This window comes from Macrobrachium rosenbergii, chromosome 58 (genome assembly GCF_040412425.1).
Source record: "Macrobrachium rosenbergii isolate ZJJX-2024 chromosome 58, ASM4041242v1, whole genome shotgun sequence".
NCBI lineage: Eukaryota > Metazoa > Arthropoda > Malacostraca > Decapoda > Palaemonidae > Macrobrachium > Macrobrachium rosenbergii.
This window is the reverse complement of record NC_089798.1, coordinates 21,335,307-21,358,174: the sequence shown is the minus strand read 5'-3', so window position 1 is coordinate 21,358,174 and position 22,868 is coordinate 21,335,307. Positions and strand designations below refer to the sequence as shown.

The 22,868-nt window shown below is 37.5% G+C and overlaps 1 protein-coding gene across 5 annotated transcripts in view; it reads left to right on the top strand.

Moving 5' to 3' along the window:
* The window catches only part of LOC136837308 (signal-induced proliferation-associated 1-like protein 1), a 338,251-nt gene that overhangs the window by 131,794 nt on the left and 183,589 nt on the right, over nt 1-22,868 (top strand). For all 5 annotated transcript variants that reach the window (XM_067102054.1, XM_067102052.1, XM_067102051.1 and 2 more), the window contains exons 7-9: nt 467-728; nt 852-958; nt 1,098-1,232. In XM_067102054.1, coding sequence (XP_066958155.1) covers nt 467-728; nt 852-958; nt 1,098-1,232 — 504 coding nt within the window. The remainder of the gene's footprint in view (nt 1-466; nt 729-851; nt 959-1,097; nt 1,233-22,868) is intronic.

The following is a 22,868-nucleotide window of genomic DNA, read 5'->3' as shown; positions in this document are numbered from 1 at the left end:
GTTACTCAGTACCCTATGAGATTAACTTGGACACTTGGTTATTTAGCTACTTTATCGCATAAGTACTTTGCTACACCTGTCAAACTTTTGCAAAAGCTGGGACTCAACTTTTCAGCCTTTTATCTAAAGAGCATATCAGGCTAATTATGATTGATAAGTGTGTCATGGAAGAGACCATGTTTTTGTAATGCATAACTAATGTTCTTTTCTATAGACCCACCAGTCAGAAAACAGTACCAACCTACCAGTCCCTTCTCTTGCTGTGTCACAACCATTTTTCCCAAAAGAATAAGGAATGCAGACACGCATCCATGAAAGTACTTAGCTATTCTACTTCTTTTGTCTGCAAGACATCAAAAGATACATATCTGACAGAATTCAGGCTGTGAATAAAGGCTAATTATGATTATTGAGTTTTAATGCAATATTTAATTTTGATAAAAACTTTATCTTTCTCTTTCCTCAGCTGACTCCACGGGTTTATATAGCGTGTATACACAGTACCGTGACCTAGAGGTGATGTTCCACGTGTCAACACTTTTGCCCTTTACTCCAAATAATCGTAAGCAACTGTTACGGAAGAGACACATAGGAAATGATATTGTTACCATTATATTTCAAGAGCCTGGAGCACCTCCATTTAGCCCGAAGCATATTCGCAGTCACTTCCAGCATGTATTCATTGTCGTTCAGGCTATAAATCCTTGTTCAGAAAATACACAGTACAGGTATGACATTGTTTAGGAAGTTTGCTGTTAATTTTGCCTTTTATGCCTTTTGTTAATAATCATTTTCAATAACTCATCAAGTTGATTTGCTAATGCAGCTGTGATAATCTTAATATTTTTCAGTGTTACTGTTAGCAGATTTCGAGATGTACCCATGTTTGGCCCAATGTTGCCTGAAGGAGCAACGTTTCCAAAGTCTAAAGCATTTACTGAATTTCTTTTAGCCAAGGGTAAGTTTGTAATATACTGTACTTTATACTGAAATTCATGTCATAAGGATAATTCTCTGCTATAATTCATAAATTATTTAAGAGGCTTTAGACTAAATACCAGGTGTCTGCCTTTTTTAATTGCTAAAAATTTCTTCAGCAATCAATGGAGAAATTGCTGTTTTAAGATCTGAAAAGTTTGCAACCATGGCAATGCGTACAAGACATGAGTACCTTAAGGATTTGGCATTGAATCATTCATCCTCTACAACACTTGACACTTCAACAAAATTCTGTGAGTATATAGCACTTTATTGTTGTTTTTTGTGAGTGATTAGCTAAATTTGTTAATTACCTAGTAAGCAAAATTTTGCTTGGGAAATTGCATATTATTGCTGGATTTGGTGTTATGAATACAGATTTAAAAAAACCTGTGATTTCATTATTAAAGTTAATAATAGATCATACTAAGTTGGAATGCTTAAGCAAGGCTTAAGATGTTAACCCTTTGAGATTTTGATGAAGGGGAGTTCTCAACATTTATTCTGAGCAAACAACAAAAATTAATTCAAAATTACTGTACACATGAAGGTAGCTGAAAATTTGTCATTGGAATCTCAACAGTTAGTTATAGGATGAGATCTGTTGACATAGTTAGAATCACAAAGGGTTAAATGTCTACTGTGTGACATCTTATTTTGTTGTCTTTGAAGCTTTGTTTTCAAAGAGAAGAGCATATTACTTTTGTATGCGATTATACTAACTGCACGCTTTGTAATATAGGAAATTGAAATTAACTCTTGTTAAGGAAAATTTTTCTTACCTAGGTATTTTTGCAGTATTTTAAGTTAGATGCAGGTATTTGTTCAGTCTTATGAAACCTTGCTTTTATATCAAAATATACTCTCTCTCTCTCTCTCTCTCTCTCTCTCTCTCTCTCTCTCTCTCTCTCTCTCTCTCTCTCTCTCTCTCTCACACACACACACACACACACACACACACACACACACACACACACACACACACACACACACACACACACACACACACACACACACAGTCTACATGTGCCCTTTTTCCATCTCAGATATAATAATTATAAAGAATTTGTTGAGTTAATAGCTTTGTAGGGTTTTTAAGAATTGTCATTAGATGATATTCAACATCTGTTATTTTACTTTAATTGTCATTAGATATTCTCTATCTGTTATTTTACTTGGTCATCAGTTGAGGTAGAGGTGCAGGTGAAACTTGGACTAGTTGTTAAAAAGAATTTTAAGCCTCTGATGAAGAGGTTAGAATGGTGATTAATTAATGTAAGGACAGTGATGAAGGCACAATTGATGTTGTTGATGGGTTGATAGGAAAGCTGTGATTTTTGTTGTGTTTTAATGTTCATCACCTTAAGTGCTCAAACAAATTACAAACCTTACTATTGCCTCTATGTCTGATTAGCAATGACAAGCTAGGGGTAAATACTGATTGAACTTGAAGTGGTAGATTGGAAATGGATGAGTTCTCCCTTAACCCTTAAGGTCGGGCTAATTATTAACCCTTAAGGGTTGGGCTGATTATATATCATGCAACCCCCCAGACTGGGAAAACTTTAAGGTCGGCCAATTTAAGAAAAACACATCAGCAGAAAGTGGAAGATATGCAAATGCGCATGGTGTAAGAAAAAAAAGATTTAAAATTTTTTCCCTACCTTCCACGGGAAGTTGAAAGTGACTATTTACAATCCTGTGTGGGGCCTCTTTCACAAAACACCTGTAAATTTTACCAAGTTATACATGTTTTTTCTGATAATTTATTAATATATTTTTTTTAAATTACAGCCCACACAATATCATAACAGATTAGAAATAAAATCAATAACAAATTCTGAGCATATTTGTTGTAAGATATTTATGTGAATTTACCTAAGATGGGAAGTGCAGTAATGTTTTTTGGATTTATACATGTTTTCCTAATATTTCTTTGCAAAATTACAATTATAACTGCCTTCATATCGTAAAAGATAACTAAAACCAACAGCAATTCCTGGGTATATTTACGAGCAAATAAATAAAAACACGTCTGGGGAGAGAAAGGAGCAAGACATTCCCCCCCTAAAGGCAAGAACAATACTAAATTCCATAAGATGCCCACGACTGAGCTGAGCTGAATTCTTGAGTTACCACAATTCATTTATGGGCCATTGAAGTATTGGAAACTCTTTCCTGCTCGATACAGCCAAATCGTATGGTGCATAATATTAATACCCCTCAGAGGGGATCTGTCCACCACCCAAAACCTGTTTTAGATCCTCTATTGAGGGGATCTGTCCATTAACGGTTAATACTGGAATCATTCCTTTCTGGACTTGCCCAACTAAATTTTTTTCCATGCACTCTTTACCAGCCTCCATTTTCTTCCACTACCTAACTAAACTTTTTTTCCATGCACTCTTTACCAGTCTCCATTTTCTTCCACTACCTAACTAAATTTTTTGTCCAACCACTCTTCACCAATCTCCATTTTTCTTCCACTACCTAACTAAACTTTTTTTCTGTGCATTCTTTACCAATCTTCATTTTCTTCCACCACCTAACTAAACTTTTTTTCCATGCACTCTTTACCAATCTCCATTTTCTTCCAACTTTTATACTGTGAGCTTCCCCATTATGTTAAGTACTACATTACTGCCAGGCACCAGAGATTTTCATTCCCATTATTGTAAAACTGTGAAACCCATCTCGGTAAAGTTTTGGATATCAGTGCTCCTGAATTGAAGAAATGCAATAATGATGCTATATACCTCTATGCACCATGACTGTTGTTTCATTAGGTACAAATATATTCCCAGATTTATCTTTTTTTATTAACTTGTTAAACGTCCCCCCTGGACGACCTCGCTGCTAACTTACCGTCACACTTTTTTTGTAGTTAGCGGTCATTTCACTGATGATAGTTTATCAAAGTTAATATTTGTTTTTATGCTTATAATTCATACTTGTAGTTAAGTGTAGGAATTTTAATTAAATGTTGGAATAAAAAACAATTAATACTACTATTATTTTATTTCAAAATACTACATAATACTGAATGAAAAATGTTTTGCATGAATTATCACACTTAGAATCAATGCCCTGTAAAATAAGTAGACATATAAAGACTAATTTTGCTTGCACAAGTGTCAAACCATCTATGTACTTGTGATGGTGGTGACAGATGTTCTACATTCTCATCTAGGAACTGATTTGCAAACCTGTTTGTTTCTTTCACGAGGTAATCAATGATTTCATCATCAGAGTATTTCACAAAATATTCTAAAAGGTTCGCTTTATCCTCAACTGTAAATTTCATGCCGGGATCAGCAATAAAAGCAAAGGGATCTATCTCTCTCCCTCTCGTCGTCCAGTCACTCGGCAATGAAAAGTCATCTTCACTCCTGCTATCGGGAAAAAAGTTTGTTCCTTCAAGATCCTCATCACTTGAGGATTCAGAACTAGAGCTCTCATCATCAAATAGGTCATCAATATCAGACTCCTCATTTATTATTTGATTGATTTCACCTGAAGAAATATGCCTCCTCTTTAAGACATTTGTTGTGAAAGAAGCAAAGAGCCAACTTGTCTCGATAAATGCCCGAAGCATACTGAAAGAAAACCAGCTTTCTAGCATCAAGCGACCACCAGAAAAACGTTGCCAGGCATCAAATAAGTTTCCATTTACAGTTATGTGTGTTGAGAGTGTTACCAAATGATGTTCCTACACTTTCTATACAAGTAATTGTATTATTATGGGACTGACTGCTTGACACGTACATTTAAAGTCATGCACCTAATATCCCGTTGAAGGCGGTACCGAGTAGATCGTGGTAAACGTATTATTACGTGATTGGCGCTTAAGAGGTTAATGTTTATATAACATCCTTAAAACACATTATAATCAATAAATTGGAGAATATGTTGAACAAAAAACATGATAGTAAAATATTTTAAACAAATTAAGCCTGCTGTGGGAATATGGAAATCATCATATCAAAAGCACAGGCATTTGTAATTTTGACACATCTTAGAAATGGTTGCCCTCATTCGACCAATGGATATATGATGAATGGCCCACATGATGCGGTCCCTTTATGTAGAGACTGTAGAGTAACAGCAGCATTAAAACATTTTCATTGTGTGAATGCTCAAAACAAATAAGTTTTGGAAACAAATGAGTTAAAGAATTACTGTCAGAATGTCTTATCAGTTTACATTTTTCCATATACTGGCAACACAGCAACAAGACCTGGATCACTGTGATGCTTTTTATGCAAGGGTTCCATGAAAATTTATTTAGAGAATGAAGGTTTGCCTTTCAAAGTCCTCTCAAAAATAGATAATGTTCCTGGCCATCCTTAATCCATCACCATTGAACACCCAGATGTGCAAGTCATATTTTTGCCTCCCAACATGGCCCTGCTTCTCTAGCTTCTTGACCAAGGGATCGTTTGATATCATGGCTACCTATTCTTGGCAGGTCTTTGACATGATCAGGGCCACTATTAATGCCGACCCCGACGTGAATGTCTTGGAATCCTAGAAAGCATTCATCAATGCTGATGCAAGAACCTTTTCATGGAGAGCAATGGATAAATTGAAATCAGAAATGGTGAATGCATGTTGGAAGAATCTGTGGAGTGAAGCTGTGAATGACTTGAAAGGCCTCCTGGCTATTAATGGCAAAGTGCATAGGATCATTGATTTGGCAGAACAAGTTGGTGGCGATGATGCTGTTGTCAAGCATCTTGAAGAGGATGTTGAGCTGAGGAACGAAGAGCAGGAAGACCTGGTTGAGTCATCTACATGCTGTAAGTTGGAAAATGTTGTTACTTGGAACATTGTAATAGAGAGAGAGAGAGAGAGAGAGAGATGGATGGGCTAATTGATATGAGTATTAATAGTAGGCGCCATTCGGTTTGGATGAATTTAGTGGGAAAAATTTTCATATCACTTCAGTGGCCCATAATTGACTTACGGAAACTATAATAGCTCAGCACGGGAGCGATCAGTATGCCTTGAGATTTCAAAGCAGAATGTACTGCCTTTCTGCAGCTCCAGGATATCTTTTTATTTATTTGCTCATAAATATACCCAGGGATTGCTGCTGGTTTTAGTTCTTATTTTTTATGATAGTATGTCAGCTACAATTGTAATTTTGCAAATAAAAGTGCAAAGAAATATTAGAAAAACATGTATACCTCACAAAAAGTTACTGCATCTCCCCATCTCAGTTTATCTCATAAATATTGTACAACAAATATACTCAGAATTTGTTACTGATTTTAGTTCTTATCTGTTATGATATTGTGTGAGCTGTAATTATAATTTTACAAAATAAAATGAAATGAATTATTAGAAAAAACATGCAGCAATTGGTAAAATTAGCAGATTTTACGAGTGTCTTGTAAAGGAGGCCTCACACAGGGTTGTAAATGGTCACTTTCAACTTCCTGTGGAAGATAGGGAAAAATTTTTAGAATTTTTTTTCTTACACCTTGTGCATTTGCATACTTTCCTCTTTCCATTGATGTGTTTTTTTCTTAAATTGGCCAACCTTAAAGTTTGCCCCGGTCAGGGGGTGTGATTGATATTGTTGCAATTTTAAAGCTGGAGTCTTGCTAGATCAATGAGGTATACTAGGATTATGCGCAACCTACCTTAATTACCACAAAAATCTGACTCTGGCCTTGGGGACAGCTTAAATTACAAACAACAAGAATGCCTGAAAGGCTATTTCAGGGGGAAAGTGATGAAATAAACTATATATGGGTTTTAACTTAATTCATTATATTTACAAAGAAATACAACGGAAGAATGTTAGCGTAATTCTGGAGAAAATGGGGCAAGCAAATGATGGGAAATTCCAGGAGGAATACAAATGGATTGCCTGCTTCAAAGTTGTTGAAACGACGTAAGGAGGGCCGTGGCCGCTAAGCACGCAGATGATACGCAAGTCCACAGTGAAAACTCATAATCTGTAAATAAAACACTTACAGTTGGTTAACCAGCTCTAGCACTGTAATGCAGGAATCGAGGAATCACATAAAAGATGCCTAAACTGAACTCGATTCCCATGTTACCTTGACGATTACGTTTCTCGTCTCGTAAATGCTTTGCAAATTAAACAGCTCAAAATATATGCAATACAGGTCTCACTGTGATTATATCGCACTATGAAATGAAAGGAAACACAGTCGGAGAATAACGGAACGTGGCTGACGAAAACCTTAAATCCTGGTACGTTAACTTTTCTCTGGGAGCTAAAGTTCCTTCTCATGAGGGCCAGCGAAGGAGTGAATTAATTCACATCAAAAGTTACTTTGTTCTGCCCCGCCACATGTTCTACATAGTAGGCAAATGGGGAAAGGGACGGAGCTTAGTCCTCCGTGTCCGTGCCAACAATTTTGGGCCTGGCATAGCATCCAGGGCTCTTTTATAGCGGCGGAAGTTACAGCTTTTCCTCCTAGGTGGCGTTGTGATCACTCTGCCACACATAGGACCTGCAGGGCTGCATGGTTCAAATTCAAAATGGTGGAACGCATGCAGTCCGCCTGCCAGCTGGCCTGCCTTGGGCGACGATTAGCTCTCGGCAGGAATCCTCACCTGGAATCAAGGGATTTGGACAGCACGGTGGACAAGGAAAGATTTAAAAGGGTTTCCCCCCAAAAAAAGGCAGTGGGGGAGAGGTTTAGGGGCAAATTTCTCAGTGAACCATACTGAATTTGCCTGGTTTAATTACTTAGTCCTTTTACTTTAAATTTAGTGCAAAAAGACTGTGGCACAGGAGGTAATATTCTTAATACCTACCCTGCCTTCATGACATTTACACCCTTAGTCGGGTTGAAATGGCTAAAGTTACATTACTGCAACAGGCAGTTTCTTTCTTCACCACCTTTGGGATACATTAATCTAAATATAATAATTCTGCTAAATATCATAGTCAATTATAACCAAAAGAAATCACTTATGTTTTACTTTACATTGCAGAATAAATTTACGCGGCTGGCAACGGTAATAATTTTACTTTCTAAGAAATGATAATAAGCAGCATTTAGTAAAATAATAAATAGCTAGATTATTACATAATTGGAAATAAAATTGAACCTACTAAAACTTTTAGTCACAAGTTCATGCGGTTAATATACCTTGAGGAGGCAATACAATGAAAGTATTCATGGGGTTTGTTAGGTGTTGCCACAATTTTTGAGAGCAACAGCTCGGTGCCATTCGGGGCACCAATAACAGTTGTGCCAGGGGCACATTTTGTAAGTAAATGTGATGTATCAATACGTAGTTCTGGCTATGGAAGCCAGAGGTTATAAATTACTAGGAAAGAAGAATAGTAAAAGAGATTATCCCACTTTGGGAGTCACTGATAAGGCATATCGGCAACATGGCACTGACCTTATAGGTGCCTTGTGGCACTCGTCGACATACTTGAGGTATAACATTGTATGTAATTTACACAGTTGGCGAGTCTGGGACTCAAGATTCATCACAAAAGAATAACAAAAGAATAAATGATAGACACAAAGTAATTATTAATTGTTGTAAACAGATGATGAAGTATGCTAAAATTATATTCCTTAGCTTATGGAAGTAGCTAGGTTCATTCTTTTAGGGCAAAATGCCTCAAAGGGAAGTCATAGGACTCACCAAATTGTCAATTGCACTCCGCATTAGTAGAGTGAAAAACAAGGTAAAATATAAGCCTTGTGTGAGACGTAAAATAATATGATAAATAGAACAGAATAATGAGAGGAAAGATGTTAGAGGAAAAGAATGAATTACAGAGTTATAAGGAAACTAAATAGGGGAGGAAACCTGACACCCTCTTCTGGATAGAAGTGCCAAGGTCCTCGTAGGATAGAGAAGTGCCAAAGGAGCTCAGAGGCTCACCTTTAGGCGATCTGGAGCAGCCTGCGCCCATGATTTTCTTCTGTGGACCTGTTTTAGGGTGATGGTTTTCCTTGGTAGGGGAACCGGTTGAACCAAGATATACTTAATTTGAACCAAGTCCGAGGGGGCAACTTAGTGCCACCTGGGTCGGCTTTGTTGATGGCCGGAGCAGGGGCATTCTTTACAGGCTCTGACCCAAGTCGTCGCAGTTGCTTGAGTTCATCGGCCAGTTGAGGTGTGGCAGAATCCATACTCACACTTGTGTCTGCGGAGGACTGGGAAAGGGAGGAAGATGTTCTGGAGGGCGTGGGAGGCTCGCAGGTTGAAATGACCAGCTCAGGCACGGGTTGCGAGGCTGCACCTTTGAGGGAGCTTCCGCTGTGGTCAGAAGAATCCATCTCGCTTACCGGCACTGGTAGTGGAGCCAAACTGGGCAAAGAGAGGGGATCCAAAGTGGGATCTCTTGAATGGAGACCTGGGTAGGGGCATGCTCTGGCACTGGCACAGGTATAGGATTTGGAGATTGCTGGCCGTTCAGGACGGATGGAGCTTGGCACTGGTCAGTGCACTCAAGTGGCAGTGGCAGAGATTGAGAATCATTTTTGGGATCTCCAGGAGGGAGACTGATTGGGTGCCTTGGCACTGGCACTGGGGCCGGACCTTGCACAGGACTGGGCTTTGAAATCTGCATGGAGGAAGTTGGCCACTGCACAGAGTACTCAGGTGGCACTGGCAGTGGAATGAATGCAGGCTCTTGAGAATTACTTGTACTTAATGAATAGGGGCTTGGGAACCCAGATTGTTGTATTTTTGAGGGAGACTGGAAGTCTTGTCCCAGGAGGAGGTCATAACCTCCAGGAATGTAGCTTGCTATGGCAAGGTTGTAGATTTTGGATGTATGAGGTCTCGTGACTCAACTGAACAGTAGGAAGTATCTTTTTAAATTGATTGATACCCTCAATTGTGACGAGTTTACATCTGTTAATGTTAGCTCCTTAGGGAACCTTGTCTTTCCTTATGAGAGAAATTTGAGCACAACAAGACAGATCTGAAATGCTCAATTGTTCAGAATGAATGAGAATTGATATGTCTGAATTAAGACGGTTAATCAGTATGTCTGAAAAGACTTAGTTAAAATTTGATATGTCTGAATGAGACTTGGTTGTTCGTGGGGAACGAATTTTAACATGCGTCTCGAAAGACGTAACTGGATTTTATGTCATGCACGGACTTGGCTGGCTCTAGCGTGATTATGCTAAATGAGCGAGAAGTTGTTATAAAGAACTAAATTTTTAATATGAGTCTCGAAAGACGTAACTGGATTTTATGTCACGCACAGACTTGGCTGGCTGTAGCATGAAATTAAGGCGTTCCTGAGAACTTAGGGTTTGTGCTAAATGAGCGATTTGGGGTCTCATAAGACTTAAGGTTGTTCAAATGATCTGGAATAATCAGTCCCGTAAGGACTTGGGTGTGTGTGTGAAGTACACGAATATAAAGCCTCGGAGTGGACTTGGATATTTTTAGCACAAGGTTTGATGCAAGCCTTGAGTAATGATTTGCAGAGAATTGTCAGAGCTGGCGGAAATAAAATAACAGGCTTACGTAAAATTGGATGCCGCTTAATATGCTTTGAATTTCCTGGCTCACATAAATAGTCACAGAGCCTGAAGGAATGATTTATGCCAGCAGTGGCAGCAAATATTGTAAAGTTGCTCCAGGCAAATGGGAAGCGGTACCTCAAGAAATTCGCTATTAAGTGCGAGAATGAATGATAATGCAGGCAGTTCAGCAAATAATATAAAATTGTATTGCTCTATAGGCAAATAGGAAAAATTCCTTCTAAACATACGCAATTAGATGCGATAAATGATGTAGCTGGCTCCTCAGCTAAAGAGAGAGAGAAAAAAAAAAAAAGATTCATAAAATGTGATGAGAAAGGATGTGCTTATTTCAAAGCGCGAAATTAAAACTCGGTAGAATATGATTAGTACAATAAAGAATTCTTATTTTACCATGCACGGACAGATATCCCACGTGCTTTGGGAAAAGGAAAAGGAAACATTTACTTTATTCTCGAGACCTGATTTTGGTTTTACTTTAGTGATCCTATGGGACGGGTTCAGCACAAGCGCGTGAAGAGAAACAACGAACAAATGCAGTGAACAAGTACAACACACTCTCAGCTCAGCTACCTGGCCTACCCTTTTGTAATGAATGAACGAGGGGGATTTCGCTTAAGTTTATTGCCTTCAAAAATGCGGTGAGGTGTACGGACGTATGGATAAAATGAACAAGCGAAAGAAAGGAATTTATATATGCACGTTTCTTTTATAGGTAATTTTAACAAATGCAAGTACTGTCCATGATTTTTGTCTCGCATGGCCTGAACAATTTTTTTTCGGATTAATGAGATTTATTCAATAAGGAAGAATAATATCTTTGCCTAGCAAATTCCTAACCTCTACGAGAGAGAGAGAGGGAGAGATTAACCTCTTGAATACCAGCTATACGGAAATTGCTGATTGACTCACGTGGGATCTAACACATGTCCCTAGCTGTTTCAAGATAACAAATTGTCTGGATAACACAAAGTGGAAACACACGCACTATTTCCTTTTTTATTTTCAATGCTTCTCAATTCCTAGCTTGCTTATGTGAGAACATGCAAGCCCTCATGCAGGGACTATCAAAACTTGTGTAACTCTCTCTTCTTGATGAGTGGATTGAATGCACGTGTTCCAACAACCCCTAACTCTATTTCAGCCACGATTTTGTTCTTGCCTAACAAAAAAATAAACACAACACAATACTCATGTGGAAATGGATCACTTGTGCGCTTAAAGGGAATTTACGCTAATTAAGAAGGTTCGTTTCTTATTGTGCAGACCAGCTTAGCAGTAGCTATTCCGCTGATAAAAGCATACTCGGCAGCAGGTCACCAGTGTTGTAATTTTAAAGCTGGGGTCTTGCTAGATCAGTGGGGTATACTAGGATGATGCGCACCTTACCATAATTACCAAAAAAATCTGGACTCTGGCCTTGGGGACAGCTTAAATTACAAACAACAAAAATGCCTGAAAGGCTACTTCAGGGGGAAAGTGATGAAATAAACTCTGGGGTTTAACTTAATTCATTACATATACAAAGAAACAGAACGGAAGAATGGTAGCGTAATTCTGGAGAAAATGAGGCGAGCAAGTGACGGGAAATTCCAGTAGGGAATACAAATGGGTTGACTGCTTCAAAGTTGTTGAAACGACGTAAAGAGGGCCGCTAAGCACACAGATGGTGTGCAAGTCCGAAGTGAAAACTCCTAATCTGTAATTAAAACACTTATGGTTAGTTAACCAGCTCTAGCACTGTAATGCAGGATCGAGGAATTGCATAAAAGATGCCTAAACTGAACTCGATTCCCGTGACTTGAACCTCAAATGATTAAGTTACTCATCTCGTAAATGCTTTGCAAATTAAGTTACTCATCTCGTAAATGCTTTGCAAATTAAACAGCACAAAATATAAGCAATACAGGTCTCACTGTGATTATATCGCACTTTGAAATGAAAGGAAACACAGTCGGAGAATAACGGGACGTGGCTGACGAAAACCTTAAATCCTGGTACAGTACCTTTTCTCTGGGAGCTGAAGTTCCTTCTTATGAGGGCCAGCGAAGGAGCGAATTAATTCACATCAAGAGTTACTTTGTTCTGCCCGCCACGTGTCCTACATAGGTAGGCAAATGGGGAAAGGGACAGAGTTACAGCGTCGTAACTTTGGAACATCAACTGTAACCTGGAACCGAGTTTTTGATGAATATATTTGAAATAGCGCCATAAGTCAAAGCCGCCTTAACCCCGAGGATTATTGTACTGTATTACCATTCTTTTTCTCGGCTCTGCTCCATTCCCTCCAATGTTTGAGGATGACCCTTCTGACATTTCATCAGAAAATCAGTAGCTTGAATGCCTTCACAGTGCTTACTCCATTATTCATCTTCATTACATTATCATAGGCATTTAACATTATTGTCATCTTCGTCATCATCGTGGCCAGAGCACTGTAGCATGAGGAGGCAATCAGTGACTGCCCAGAGTAAGCTAAGCTATGTGATAAAATATTTTTTTCCCATAATCTAGAGAGGGAGAGAGAAAAGAGAGAGTATCCTGATATTGCACTAAGGAACGCACATACATGCCTTTACTGTATGCACACACACACCTCTGTCATTTCTGTTTTTTAGTTTTTAGTGTTTTGTCATAATTGTCAGTGCAAAAATTTATGAAAAGTTATTAAAGGGATAATGCTTAATGCACTGCTCTCACCACCCACATACATAATCACTAATAGTTCAGTTTCCATAGTTTAAAATTCTTTTTCTTATTAGTACTGTATAAGATATACTGTGTCTATTTTTTTGTTTTGTATTTTTTGTCTTGTATAATGAATAATGGTTATGATAAGAGGTATTAGGGTTTACATGGGCATAAATAGTTTGCCTAATGTTCATTTAACACTCTGTACATACATAATGATAAATTGCACATTTATGAAAAGTTCTTTAACAGGTGGCTAGGCTCCAAGAACACAACTTTTTCTTTCCATGAGAATTAGGAAAACGAGGCCCATGAAATTTGTTCATAAGGAAATTGCATAGACTGTATAAAATTTATGACACAGCATTGCACATTTGTGATAAAATATGTGATACAGCTTCAGTATGCTCATAAACTTACTTTATTATAATTCTAAAATCTGAAAAGCTCCAAAGACAAATTCTTTCTTTTCTCTCTTGCTGATTCCCATATTGGTGAGGAGAATAAGGTAAATGAGGTGCATGAGATTTTTAAGTTTTCAGTTTTTACCATGAACTAACATTTAATGGTAAAAGTGAATTTATGAAATGACATAACTGCCTACTTATGTATAGTACATTGCTGTATTTTATGTCATTACAGTAAATTTCCCTGAATTTAAAAAGGTTTAGGATGTGTACAACAGTTTAGGCATCAGAGATGATAGCATTCTATTCCAGTATTCAGATGTCTTTGATGCATTCACACATTGTTTTCAAGTAATTTTCTAGCTGAAAACCCTTAATGCTTACATTATGGCACCAAAACAGGCCCAGAGCAATTTTGGTAATACCAGCAGCAAGAAAACAAAGAAGTATTGTTAGTGTTATGCAGTACAGTTGAAAATGAAGCTAGAATGTTTCATTTTTGTAACAAAAAAAAAAAAAACTTTTGAATACATATGGAGCATCTTAATTATTCAAATGTCAGAGAAAAAAAAGGTAAATGTACCCACATTTCTTGTTAATTTTATTAAATAACTAGACTTGTTCATATCTGTTGTTATTAACAACCATATCATATCATCTTAGCTTTACATAGTTATTAAAAAAGTAAACTGTATAAGTACAGCTGATAATTAAACAAAGGTACAGAATTTGTGTTAAAAGGTCCAATTTTAAATGTTAGTGACATAAGATTTTAGGTGGAAGGTTTGATAATAAATTGTCTTTGTTGAGAAGCATTTACGTAATATTCCTTCCTCCATTTCTCAAAAAGTTGGCATCTTTTGGGAATGTTTTCAAATGTTTCTTGGTGAAGCTGTTATATCTATAAGTGTTTGAACTTGTCTCCTTCCTTGTTTGAAGTACTGTTCTCCAATTTGTCTTCAGATGTTAACTTTCATCTCAAACTCACAGATAGTTATGTCATCAGTCAAGTTTATTTTGCCAGGTCCTAATGTTTACTTGTGACATAGACATCAAGTGAGTTAATTGTTTGTTCATGAAATGTACTACAAGAACAGACATCATATACATTCTTCTTTACCTGACCTGGATATTTTTGCTTGCAACACTAGGCAGGTTGCTGCTGCTAAAGGCAGCATGTTGTTTTCTAGTATCAGGTTTAATACTGCTCAGTTTGTTGTAAGTTTTGTTATGGGTGTAACTAAAATGTGGACTGGTTTGGATAGTGCAGTTGTGATCTCCAAATGTTTAAGCAAGGAGCAGATTCCTTTTTGCTTTCTGCTGACATCTCCTGAATTCAAGTTTATCAGTTTTATTTTCTATTTCTTCATATTTATTTATTTTATTCTTTTTCTTGTAAGTTGTCTCTCTGCAGGGTGATTTCCCTTTGGAGCCCTCTTGGGCATTTATATTCTTTTGACTCTGTCCATAAGGATGTTCAGCTGAAAATATAAAGAAAGAAGGAAATAAATGCTTCTAAAGAAATGCTGTAATGCACTGTATAGTATTCAAACTTGAAAAAAAGTATTGTTTTTAGCAGGTACATCAGTAAAGATTGTCACTAATCACAGAAAGCATTTGTTTACTATGCACAACAGCAAGCTTTATCAGTCTTTAGATTCAGTACTATGAATAGTAAGTGTTTTAAGTGTTATAAAAAAATAAAGAAATACTCTTTTGCACTGTATTCTCAGAAACAGCTGATTTAGCCTTCTAGCAAAAGAATTATAGAAGAATAATTTTTTTAATTGCTAGAAGAAATGACTGTATTAATGGAGTTATTTTTATTTTTGTACATGGAGTTATTTTTATTTTTGTACATAGTCAACCCCTGCCTAGTGGCAGTTCAAGATTAGTGACTTCACCAATTCGCGGATTTTTTGTGTAACCTATCAATAAGTTATTTGCAGAACATTTGCCTATTCAGGGATTTTTTCATAGAGCAATATTCTATATTCTCATATTATTTTCGTAACTAAATACTGTACTGTACGTATGTGTACATTATATGATAAAATAATGATTTACAGTACTAATTTTCAAGTATTATTAAGTTGAATAAAATTAAATAATAATAATACTCTACCTGTAATAATACATATGGGTAATAAGTATGTACAAATTTTTGAATAATACGATTAAATAAATAATAATAATAATAATAATTATAATAATGATACTGTACAGTACCTATAATAATAGTAATCAGATTAAATAATGATAATAATTATGTATCTGTAATAATGATAATAATCGTTTTACGTAAATCATATGGGTACTCACCAGTGATGAATGTTGAATAAAGATGATGGTGATGAATTAACTGTGCAGTCCTGTGAATGATATGATTGTACAGCAAAGCAGAGGAGTTACATCTCTGGGGGTGCCTCTTCCACTTCTTCAGTGGCTTGGGGAGGCACTTCTTCAGGCACTTTTTTAGTGGTTTTAGGGAGGCTTTGGAGGGTCTTCTTCATCCGTTTGATAAACATGGTGATAGGCAGCTGTTGTCACTACTTCTTTATGCTGATGAGGGCGTTATTATAGGGCCCCATTGCCACATCAAGGACATTGGAAAACATTAAGAAGCATTCCATATAAGGATCCCATGCTATAGGTGACTCCTTTTGCCTCCTTGATTGTCTGCTTAAGTTGGGACAGACTTTCCAAAGACAGGCCACACCCTCCTGCTCGTCCCCTGAACTTGGCATGTCTTCTTCCTCGCAGGCAGACTTTGTCAGCTCTTCCAAATACTGGTCCATCAGGCGGTCAGAGTGGGCATCATTAAGGGTACCGACTTCAATGTGATGTTGCCGAAGCCTTCTCCACCAAGCATTCTTCTCAACTGGACTGCCTTATCAATGGCCAAATGTTGAATTTCTCTTGGAGAGAAGCCCTTATAATTGTGCGCAGACTCCGGCCACAACATCTTCCAGCAGGCATTCAAGGTCAGCTTTTTCATGTCCTTCAACAATTATTCATTGATGGTAAGACGTGGCAATTGTGAATATACACCAATAGTCCTTCAGCGTAAATTCATTGTCAGCGTCCATTGCATTCACAAGGTGCTCAAGGGAGTTCCAGGTGTACAGTGCCTTGAAGGTACGGATCACACCCTGGTCCATAGGCTGGAGGTGAGAGGTGATGTTGGCAAGGAGGAACTCAAGCTGTATTCCATCATAATAAAGATCCACAGGATGGCCACCAGCATTATCCATAATCATGCTCAAGTCTTTTAGGTATTCCTTAACTTGAAGGATGAAGCTCAGAGTGAACTAGTGATCTGTAAGGTTTTGGTGATTGAGGCCTTGGGGTTGTGCATCCAAAACACAGGCAGCAAGTGCTTGTGCTTATTCTTGAGGACCCTATGGTTTGCAGCCTTGTAAATGAGGCCTGGTTCTGGCTTCATCCTTCATGAGGTATGTTCATAAAGGCATTTTCTTCCAGAACAAACCAGTCTTGTCCATATTGAACACATGTGCTGGATGGTAGACCTTGTCCCTGATGATTTTCTTGAAGCTCTTGGGATATTTTGCGTCGGCTTCCATGTGTGCCAGTGCTGCCCCCCATGCAGAGAAACCCTCTTGAGTTGGAACCACCCCTTGCTGGCCTGAAAACCTTGAGGAGCTGAAGATGGTCCTGCTTGTGGCTCCTCTTCTTCTTCTGCGGGTTCGTCGAAGCCTAAGAAGTCTGCTTCCCGTACATCACCGCCTTCCGTAACAGTAAAAAACTGCTGGTGCAGTTGCTGTGCCTTCTCACAAATGATGTTGGTGTCGAGGGGGATTTCTTCTTATGGCAGTCCTTTATCCAATATGCCAATGCAGATTCCATCTTAACGATTGTCTTATCACGCACTATAGTAACTGTTTTCGCACTACTAAAGAAGCTAACACACATTCTTTCTTATCTCCACCTCTTTCTTCTTGATGTACTGCACAGTACTCTGATTTACACCAAAATGGCAGGCTACAGCAGCTGCATAGCTGTTGCCTTCTTTTAACATATCCAGAAGTTGTACCTTCTCCTTGAGCATCATGACCTTTTTCTGGTGCTTGGGCACTTTGCCAGAAACCTTAGAAGGAGCAGGGCACATAGGAGGCATCTTAGGGCACGATTAAAAGAGATACACAAGATTAAAAACAAGGCACAAAGATGTGCAAAGTACATAGATACGCGGTGACACGCTTGATCAGTAGAGGTATATGCAGTGAACGGCAGAGGTGCTGGCTGGAGCAGCCCAGCTCTGCGAGACAAAGTCTTTGGGGTATAGCCAGTGAGCGCCAAGGAAAATGAAGGGCACTGCTGGAGTGGCTGCTTTGCAAACGACAGCCAATAGCATGTCGAGTAGCATTGCGCCTGGGTAGTATACAGTATCAACATCCATCCCAAGATGCATTTTCCTTCACTAGAGCTTTGTGTTTCATTTGGGTGGGGTAGAACATTTTTTATTAAAAAAGTATATTTTATTGATATTTTTCTGTGTTTACATTAATGTATTACAGTACCGTAATATTTGAAAATTAGTAAATCTTTTTTTACCATAAAAATATATTTAGTCGCGAAAGTATAACATGAAAATAGAACGACTGACAGGTTTCACTGACATAAACAGTTCCGTTATTCCACAAACTACATACGTAAAAGACTTCAATATCATTTCAAAATAATCTTACATCAGCAAAATATCAATAAAACTTACAGCATGCACAGAATGTCAATGTTGTTATGTGCACTACCTTGTTTATATGTATGTACTGTATATTATGTACAAAAGACCCAGCATCTCTGCCCAGCTTCTCAGTTCACTGCATACGCCTCTAGTGTTCGTGTGTTGTGTACATACATATCAGTGCAGACTGAGTATATATTTGAACCGTGCTGTAAGATGCCTCCTAAATGCCCTGCTTCTTCTACGGCATCTGGACAAGAGCCTAAGCGCCTGAGGAAGATCATGACTGGTCAGGAGGACGTAGACATTATTGTAATGTTGAGAGAGGGAAAAATCATGCAGAAGTAGCTGCCTGTTATGGTATGAGAGAAAGTGCCATCTCCTTCATCGAGAAGGAATTTGAAGATGGTAGATATCCTTGTGAGGGCCCTTGATGGAGAACTCGCTGCCCTTATTCATATACTCTCTAAGGAAAACCAAGGAGTTTGCAGTGCAGATGATAATAGAGGCACGGGATGATTCTTAGGAAAGCTCCACTAATTTTTCTAATGGCCTTAATACTCTCATGAAGCCCTATTATAACACCTGCGTGAGAATGTACAAGTACCTGAGCATGATGGTGCCTCCCAAAACCCCTGAAGAAGGTGAAGAGGTGCCACCAAAGGAGTTGTAACTCCTCTGCTTTGCTGTGCAGTCATTCATTCATTCATCGGACTGTGCAGCTAATTCATCATTATCGTCATCATCATCTTTGGTCAACAGTGATCGCTGGTAAGTACAGCACCCATATGATTTATGTACGTAATCTTAATATTACAGTAAATATTTTTAATATGCATAAGTATTTCTCTCTCTCTCTCTCTCTCTCTCTCTCTCTCTCTCTCTCTCTCTCTCTTTTGTGGATTACATACCAATGTTTCCTCTGTAAAAGAAAACTTGGTGGCTTGAATAGTGACTGTATGAAAGAAAAAGTGTGTGCCTGAATACAGTATAGGGGAACTTGATTAGTTTTCACTTCTCCCTGTAAGCCACGTATATTTTTAAGGGTAATGTTGTAAGATAGCTTTGAAATGATACAAAGTGTTTTAGGATGATATTTTTTAAGGTATATTTGGTGTTGGATGATAGTTACGGTATATTTGGTGTTTGAACTATTAAAGTAGAAAGTTATAAGCATTTTTAGAGGCTGCTTTTTGGTGTTTGAACTATTAAAATAGGCAGTTATAAGCATTTTTAGAGGGATGTGTCAAGTATTCGTGGATTTTATCTATTCACAAGTGGTTGTGGTCCCTATCCCCCGAATCCTGGGGGTTGACTGTAAATGTTAAATGGTTATACAAAGGTAAATTGACATGCTTTATGTTGAAGTAAAATCCCTCAAAATTGCAAAACAGCTGTTCTCTGATTCATTTTGTTTGTCATATTCAGTGTTGATTATGTCAGTTCTTTGATAAGTGTTTGTTAATATAAGAGATGGTTATGTGTTGTTACACGAGACGTAAGTTTGGTAATCGTGTTTGAAAGCCTAGCCTAGTACAATCTACTTGAAATGAAATTTGTTCAGAGAGTAGAGAGTAGACTCTCATGAAAACTGTGTTGTGTAAAATGCCTAGTGTTTACCAATTTAGTACATATGGCATTTCTCAGTGACAATTGTCCAAAGCAAATTTTAAGAACACTACTAAAAAGTAGTTGATCATTTTCTGTTGTATTGTAATTATTGATTTTTCATTTCACGTAATATCTTGGGAGCTTTACTTGTATGTGTGTGTATGTGTTTACATCTGCTTGAGGCATTTCATCAGTGTTGACATTACTGTCTACATGGTTTGTATTGTTTCTTACCACAGTATCATGTTTGCCCTTTTACTTTTTTGCTTTGCTTGATTTACTCTACAGTATTTCATTACAACTTTAGTTGACTTTATGATTATCACAAATATAAGAGTACACAAGATTATTTCATCACCATTGAGATTTCATCTCAGTTCTCTCTCTCTCTCTCTCTCTCTCTCTCTCTCTCTCTCTCTCTCTCTCTCTCTCTCTCTCTCTCTCTCTCTCTCTCTCTTTTGTGCTGGATGTATTTCATTACAAGTCACTGTGCAGTACTGTACATATCCTTTATTAAATTTTGAAAAATATACATGTTAAAACATGAAACAAAACAAGTTATAGCAAGTTCACCGATATCAGCAAATGAGTGTGCGCGTACGTATGTACTCTACGCACTTGATTGCATTCATCTTTTGGGTTGTAAAAATAAAAAAGGAGAAAATATAGTAAAAATATAATTAAGAATAGCATAAGATATAAGTGAAAAAATCATAAGCATAACAACACACTACAAAACCAGCTCTAGCAAGTTCATTGACGCCAGCAAACGAGTTTGTGTGTATGTATGTACCCTACACACGATTTTGTTTATCCTATGGGTTGTAAAATTAAAAATGAGAAAATACAGAAAAAATATAAGTGAGAATAACATAAAATAGAAATTTTAAAAATCATAAACATAACAACACGAAAGAAAACAAGCTCCAGCAAGTTCACCGGCACCAGCAAATGAGTGTGTGCTTATGTACATTAAAAAAGTGCACACATTTGCATTTATCTTTAGGGTTGTAAAAATAAAAACTGAAAGTACAATAAAAATATAAATGAGAATAGCATAAAATATAAATTAAAGAATCATAAGCATAACAGCACGAAACAAAACAAGCTCTAGCAAGTCAGATGTCTACCTAGACCTCTTCACTCTTTCAACACTGCATCCCCACCCCCTCCCAGCCAGGGAAACTGCTCCCCAGCTTCTCCTGCCTTTCAAAACAGTCCGTCTTCTGAGTAAGTTCCTCTACACAGTCTTACTCCCCATCCATCCGAACCCCATCCGTCAACCTTGGGAACTTCTCAATGCTTTCCCCACCTAAAATCCTTTCTCAGTGTACTTATAAGTGTAAGCAGTGTTACCAACGTTTTCCTTAGGCCGCACAGCATTGCCAACCATTTGAGAGTGGTTTTTTAAATTTTTAAAAATTTATTATGTAGTATATCATATATCTTTGAGGGCCTTGATCCCAGGTCAGGGTGTGTCAGATAATGTCGAGTTTTGAATAATTGAAGGATTACTATATACAGTAAACCCCCTGTATTTGCGTTCTCATGGTTCATGGACTCGCACATTCGCGGGTTTTTCTGTGGAACATATCTAGCCATCATTCACGGAAAATTCGCCCATTCGCGGTATTTTTCACTGAGAAATATTCACTAATTACTGTATTTTCATATAATTTTCATGAATAAATGCACTTTTTGTGATAAAACTATTAAAATACTCGGGTATAAGTATTTTTACATGGTTTTTCTTGGTTTAAACTATCAAAATGGGCAGTTCTAAGTGTTTTTAGAGGGGTTATAAGCATTCGTGGATTTGACCTATTCGCCGGGGTGTGTGGGACGCATCCCCCGCGAATATGGGGTGTTCACTGTATATAATATATATATGTGTGTACAGTAAACCCCCTGTATTCGCGTTCTCACAATTCGCAGACTCGCCGATTCGCGGATTTCTCTATGGAGGATATATAAATTATTTGTGGAAAATTTGCCCATTCACAGTATTTTTTACTGAAAAATATTTACTAATTACTGTATTTTCATATTTTCATGAATAAATGCACTTTTTGTGATAAAACTGTTAAAATACTCCAGTAGCCAGGTAGTGCTCGAATTACGATGATTCACATTACGATAAGTCGATTTTGCAGTGGTACTGGTAAGCAGTTAATACAAGTAGGACAATATTTATAAAATATTTTTAAATTTCACACGAGCTCAGGCAGCAGTATACAATCAGGCAGCGAGAGAGGCCAAATTACATTAAACCAACTTCTTTTCTGCCATCTCTTTATCCCATCTTCTAGTTAAAAAAGTAAAAGAGAATGATAAAAGTATTGTTGGTAGCCGTATACTTTTGCGTAAATGATACAGCCATAAACAACCGAATGAGAAACTATTGTTATGCATATAACCGAATCGATAGCAACAGCTGTTTTGCTTGTATTTCAACCATTATACGGTAGTAAACAATTACCATAGTTATGTTACAAATGACGTTAAGCAGAGTAGGATTGATATATTTTTACATTATACCCTTGTTCGCTATGGATAAAAGATTGGCAAGGAAATATACTGCTAAATTTAAGCTGCAAGTTGTAGCTGAAGCTGAGAAAACATCGTTCAAGCTGCTAATGACTTTAAATTATCGTGCATCAGCAACATGGATGAAACTTGACCCTAATTAAAATTGGAGAGAAAGTATTTTAACCCTTAAACGCCGAGCCTCTATTTACAAAAATGTCTGCCGTATGCCGGCAGGGTTTGAGAGTCAGCGCCGAAGTGGAAAGAAAGTTTTTTTCAAAAAATCACAGCACGCTTACTTTTTAAGATTAACAGTTCATTTTTGGCTCTTTTTTTTCTCACTGCCTGAAGTTTAGTATGCAACCATCAGAAATTAAAAAAATATCATTATCATATATAAATATTGGAATATATGACAGCGAGGAAAAAAAATGTCAT